The sequence below is a fragment of the Periplaneta americana genome, chromosome 16 (genome assembly GCF_040183065.1).
Source record: "Periplaneta americana isolate PAMFEO1 chromosome 16, P.americana_PAMFEO1_priV1, whole genome shotgun sequence".
Classification (NCBI taxonomy): Eukaryota; Metazoa; Arthropoda; class Insecta; order Blattodea; family Blattidae; genus Periplaneta; species Periplaneta americana.
In genome coordinates, this window is record NC_091132.1 from 48,968,751 (window position 1) to 48,975,319 (window position 6,569).

At 34.9% G+C, this 6,569-nt stretch overlaps 1 protein-coding gene across 1 annotated transcript in view; it reads left to right on the forward strand.

Moving 5' to 3' along the window:
- LOC138716230 (esterase E4-like) overlaps nt 1–5,542 on the forward strand; it is a 52,317-nt gene extending 46,775 nt beyond the window's left edge. The window contains exons 9-10 of the mRNA XM_069849078.1: nt 437–566; nt 4,534–5,542. Coding sequence (XP_069705179.1) covers nt 437–566; nt 4,534–4,708 — 305 coding nt within the window. The 3' untranslated portion in view covers nt 4,709–5,542. The remainder of the gene's footprint in view (nt 1–436; nt 567–4,533) is intronic.
- The last annotated feature ends 1,027 nt before the right edge of the window (nt 5,543–6,569 follow it).

A 6,569-nucleotide genomic window follows, 5' to 3' on the forward strand; every position in this document is an offset into this window, starting at 1 on the left:
AAATTTCTTTCACAACACGATTAGTACCACTGGCTGACGCGGCGCGGCAGCTGGGAAGAATGATAACAGCGCTTAGACCTTCTGAAAAATTCTAGGACTTAACGAGGATTTTGTATTGCGAATCAATAGTTGTCGAAGAAGATCGTTGTGAGAAAAAAATTCTGACTGTCTGTACTTCGAAAAATCAAATGGCCTTTATCCACTTTTTGTTGAACTAAGTACTTTATGGGATACCTCCCCGTCTTACCTAAAAAAAATTGAACATATATATTGAAAATGCGGTGTGATTAACATTGCCTTGCACAATAAAAACTCCGATGATTCCTCTGACAACAAGAAAGATGATTTGGATTTACGGAGTAAAATTGAAAAGAAAAAAAATCAATACCTCGAACTTCAACTGATGTTTCAGTAATTCTTGGTGCTTGTTTTGCAGGTCCAACTCATGCTGATGAGCTCGGTAATTTATTTCACACGTTCTTCACTCCAGATTTAGACAAGGAATCGAGTGATGTTATGATGTCAAGGAAATTGGTCAGAATGTGGGCCAACTTCGCTAAAGACAGGTAAAGTTTCATCACTATTCATTTAGCATTCTCATTATAAATGTGTATTATTTGACAATATTATGATTCAAAAGCTTACGGTAACAAAATAGTGTTGGATCTGAATGTTATGGATATAATTGAGAAACTTCAGTAACTATTTAGTTTACGTCGTTTTCAATATTGACGATTTCTCAACCAGTTAGAACGGCTGGGGTGATCATTGTGATGACACGATAGCCTTGCACCGATTGGAGGCCATCAGTCGGCCTCTTTGGACAGTCGCGCCCACGCACAGGGTTGTTATAATAAAATAATAATAATATATTATTATTATTATTATTATTATTATTATTATTATTATTATTATTATTATTTAGCATATCATTTAACGACATTCCTAAGTGCAGAAGTTATTCAGTTTTAAGTTATGCAAAAAGTGGAAGAAAATATCGGCCAAATCATTTAGAACAGGGGTCGTCAGCACAGAGCACCTTGGTGCACTGCGTAGCTGTTAGCGAGTATGCTCTCTATCTCTCCCTGCTGCAGGACGGTGCACATGGGACGGCACCGCGTACCTGTTGCACATTTCAGCGAGTGCTGACGACCACTGATTTAGAACATTTCTCGAACAGAGATCAGTGGAGTATTTTGGAACAATCTTCCGAGGTGTTAAAATGGGGGACCCTATAGCATGTAAATCGGAGAGGGTTATTTAGTTTGTGAGGTGTAGTAGGGAGCGTCACCAAACTATGGCTATTTACATCCTTATCTAAGGTTCTTAAAGAAAAAAACAAAAAACAAACAATATCATAAACAAAATGCGAACGCGAACTAAGATGAGTTATACAAATTTATTGACAAGGTGAATCCTAAAACATAAAAAATGAACAGCCAATGTTTAAAAAGAGACCTTCAAATAATAAAATAGAGACGGCCAGAAGCAATTTATCAGCCGATTTGAAGGGCAATAAAATTCTATAATATTTTCAGATGTAAAATATCCGAAAAGTGATGTAAAGGGTCCGGATGGTAAGCAACAACAGCCCAATAAAGTTGAAATAACCTTGTCAAGTCCTGTACTGGATAAAAATCTGAGAACTGCATTTATGCAATTAAAATAATTTCCAAGAAGGTCACGTAGTATCGGCCGAACTGCGTGTAGACACCGAACACGGTTATATTTTCTATAATGTAATAAAACATGTTCCAACGCTACACTATTATTTATAATTCGCAATTTATATCCCTCTTCTCAAGACTATTCGCCTTCCTACTGCCACGAAATGTTACATTTTAAATACTGTAGTTTTGTATTTCTTGCCACCTCTCACCCCAACACACCAGAGAGCCATTCATAGCACCGTCTTTCACTGCAGCTTTGTTATCAGGAAAATCGGAGAGGGCAGGAAAAATTTCATCACTTAGTTGTTACTGTATTTACAAATATTTTCTACTGTATGTATACAGTGTGTGTGTGTTTTTTTTTTTTTAACTTTCCAGCTGTTTATCTCGAAAACAACAATTTTACACACTATAAAAACAAATAACTTTTCCGTGAAACATTTTTTCTCAAACATTTAACAAAATTTAAAAAACAACAGTACATGGTACTTTCGAAGAGGGTATCTTAGTCAGATCTCTTTTGTTTACTTTTAACACGAACATAAACATTCGTTTTAACGACGAATGCCACCACGACCGTTACTAAGTTAGAAGTTAGTATTTAATGAAATTGACAAGCAGCTGTATGTGAAAGGTAAACAAAACGAATAAGATGCAATATTTAAAAGTATGCATTTCTATCTTTGTTTCTTTTTCTTCCTTTCTTTCGCGTAGAGTATGTTTTTCAATGCTGTTAAATATTAAAAAAATAATAATAATAAGGATTTGATGAAAAAAATTTAAACAAAACTTGTTTGTATAAACTCAGAATTTTATGAAAAAAAAAAAAACAGTTTAGATTCTCATTTAAAAGAATCGCGGTAGACTGTATCGGAGACACAACCGCAAGTTTTAATGCGTGGATACGTCGCTGATGGAATTGCTGTTACGGTAAAATTCACCAGTGACATATCTTCTTTCCAGATACCTGAAAATCCGGTATATCTTCGCTGTTCTGGGACTCCTGAAAGTAATCACCTTGTATGCACTGAGAGTAAACATGTTAGTCGCTATAGTAACCATCCCGCTCTATCGTTCGCTACGCATTCTTTTACGCCCTCTCCCATTTGCACCGCATATAAATTTTTTATGCGACTTACACTCGCGAATTTTTCCAATTGAACTTGTCCACTGCTGATTGTGATAAAAAAAAAATTAAGATTGTAGCCTGGTTCGTCACGAATCGTTTGGCACGACAGCGAACGTTCTATCGCTGCGCATTCTCGAGTTACACTGCCTCGACTGCCGTGCGACCCGCCAGTTTCTACCTCAATTTCCCCCTGATCACGATGGATACACTGTTCCTTTGTCTGTGGATCGCAGTTTACTTAAGTGGCACACAAATAATATGTTGATTAATTTAGAAATTAGGCCTACAGGTGCAACAAAACTCGCCTCAAAATGTGTCGGTAGACTTTCAGGCATGAAATACTAGTACTGTACCGAACTTGACGTATTCACGTCAAAAACTAAGTTCACTTCAAAATGACCTTAGTAACCTCTAACAAATCATTTCACCTGATACTTAGAAAAGTTTTTCCAAATATGTGCTCTCGCAAACGCATTGTTTTCGAGATAATAGCTGGAAAGTTTTAAAATACAAATCCCTTCCCCATGTACTCGATACTGCATGGATCTGTCTATAGCTTTACCTCTATAATTACTAGGCTTGGATTTCTATGACGTCATATTTTTAATCTGGTCTCACAAATTTAAGTTAAATTAAAATATTTTTGATCATATCATAATATTGCTAAGTTCTCCAAGTATTATTCACACGTTTTGTGCTAATAATAGAGATTTTGTTTGTTTCGTTATTCATTTTGGATTTCCTTTCTTAAAAATATTTCTGGTTAAATAAGTTTATGCTCGACCATGCCGAAATGTAGTAATTATACACCTGGTAGCAGTCCTTTAATGCATATCATTAAAGTACACCTATTCATTAAAGTTCAGGTTTTCGATTATTCTCGGATATGCAATCGAAAGACAATGAGGGAAATGTCACGGAGGCTGGAAATCCAATACTGTCGCAGAAGGTTATGTTCCGTTACTATAATAATTAGCGTTAATTGTAAATATTATTCAAATAAATTCAATTTGTCATCTCGTTTTTCAATTCTAAATCAATTTCCAGGTCATATCAAAATTAGTTCATGTTATTCCCTAAATTATATCAAGGTCAATGACATTATTGTTCCTCGGAAAAAAATAAATACTTTCGCGTCTGCGCACATCTCACAATTTACGAGTTTGCACAAGGTCACTTCTGCTCTTCAGTGAGATGCGAATAAAATGAATACTTCTCAATAATTTCAAGTTAGAAACATGGTAGAGCATAAAAAGTCGTATGAAACTTGTCTATAATGGTAATTAAGACGCTCGTATGAAAATTATGAAACGAGCGCAAGCGAGTTTCATAAACAAACATACTCGCGTCTTAATTACTATCATTATAGGCTCGTTGCATAATGTACTATTCGAGGTAACTGGATTCGCCAGCAGTGAGTTGTCAAAACACAAAAGATAAAATACTGTTAGGTATATGTTCAGATTGTTGCTGGTCGGTCTTACCTTCGCCCTCATCACATCTCCAAAACAGGTGACGCTTCATCCCTCTTTTTCCTCTTCCATTTTTATAGGGTGAAAAGTCCATTATGGTCAATACACGGAGTTAATATTTACAAAATGATAGAATGGCAAATATTTAATATTTTGTAAGTAATTTTTGACAATTTGTTTTGTATCGTATTTCCAAGTTTTTATGTCATTTAAATCCGAGCCCTAATAATAACTAAATGTAAAATTGTGGAACTGCTTTCAGCGACCCGACACCAACAGAAGACTCTCTTTTGAATATCAAATGGCCGCCCTACACTACGTCCGATGAAGTATACCTCGACATGGGGAAGGAACTTGAACTGAAACGAGGCCTTCGAAAAGAGCGCATGGCTTTGTGCGAAGAGGTCTTGGGACACACAAGAAAGAGCAAAGTGTGAGGAACTGCAGCTTTGGAACTGTTTTCAGCGTAACGATGTTACAACTGTAATTGGAAAGAAAATTACATGAAATAAAATAAAGAAAATTTCGAATATGATTTTATATCATAAACTAATGTATAGAATCACTGAAGCCTGCTCTCACTGATCACATAATTCTCCTGATTTTTCAAAGGCTACAATGACCTTCACAGATCTTTGCAGACTCTTGATTCATACGAAAATAATGCAGTAATTCTCGCGTATCCGCGCGGGATACATTCCGATACCTACCGCGGATGCGTAAAACTGCGAATAAAAGCGAACCCTATAAATATTTATTCGTTAACTAGGGTTGCCAACTTCTTCTCAAGAAGATACGGGAGACTAAGGATTCGACCTAGAAAATTGACAACTTATTCAGTTCCGTTAAAAAAAACTTTCATTCTACACTTTGGGAGCTAGGCTTAAATTAAAAGTAGGCTATTTTGAGATAGATTTTGTCTCACGTAATAGTTGAATTCGACGGCAGTTTGCAGTCCTGATTTGATTAGGCCTATATGTGTCGTGTTTCCGTTTCGAACATCTGTACAATTACTGTTCATGGGATTAAAACATCGTCTCTGTATGCATTACTAAGTACTTGGTAGGTCACATTCTAGGTTAGGGTCACATTTAGCACTCTTATCACTTTTATTCTTCCCTTTTGCAAATCTATTTCCATAAAGATGGATATTTTTGGGCTCCTTGGCACGTTAACACTTTTTCAGATCACCTGAGAAATATTTTATCACAAAGAATGATTTACAAACTCATAAGCGATTAAAAACAAACGAAATTGGAAAAAAAAAAAAAGCAACGAGTTAGATAATCTCTCTTCTAATTCGTTGGGAAAAACAAATGCTGAAGAGTGACCAACAGGTTAGCCAACATCTTTCCTATAAAAAAAAAACAAAAAAATAAAAACAAATTTACCACGAAAAGGCAAACAGAACGAAGGCTGTTAAATAAAAGAACTCAAGCCCCATCTATTGGTAAAAAGAAAGAAAATATTCCTTAATTTTTACTCTTTTAAAATTAGCAGCTGTGAAAGATCCAATGATATGCAGAAGGAAAAGATCCCACTAATGTTTTCCCTTTTGGACTACTATTTTCTCATTCAAGGAAATATATCTAAATCTTTTCGTATATCTTCATTTTCAATTTGGTCTAATCTAATAGATCCTTTTACCACAGTCTAGTATATACAGTCGCGAAGCTTAATACGTAGTAAATATGCAAACATTAGATAGTTGCTCACCACTAGGATCGCTAATATCGCCTCATTACAGGCAATGCAAAATAGTACCGTCACAGTCTATTGTTTCTAGCACCCTCAATATTCAAGCTTCGTGACTGTATATAGCAGACTGTGCTTTTAATGTTCGAAGTTATTTCATTTCTGGTGCTTTTATATGAATCCAATCTGTCCTCTTTACAGTCTATGTTTCAGAACTATATAATAAAACCGGAACAGTCATTGTTTTATACAATTTTTTATTTGTGTCCCTTCGAGTTTTTCTTTTTAATGTATGTATATGCTAGTACTCCACAAATGTGTTGAAATTTATTTGGTAGTTTATTCTTTCTCTCTTCGTTGTTATTTTCATATGTTACATTGCAATCTAGATAGGTACTTTATTGTATAAAATTATTATATTAGGTTTTTTCCTCTAAAAGTCATATCTTTGATTTTTCAGCTGAAATGTTAAAATTATAATCTTGGAATAATTTTTGTAATTCATGCATACTTATAATCGCAAAATAAAGAAGCTAACATAAAAAGTACATATTTTCTAAATGAAGAAACTTCAAAGATTTCTTTCTGATAAAAAAAAAATTG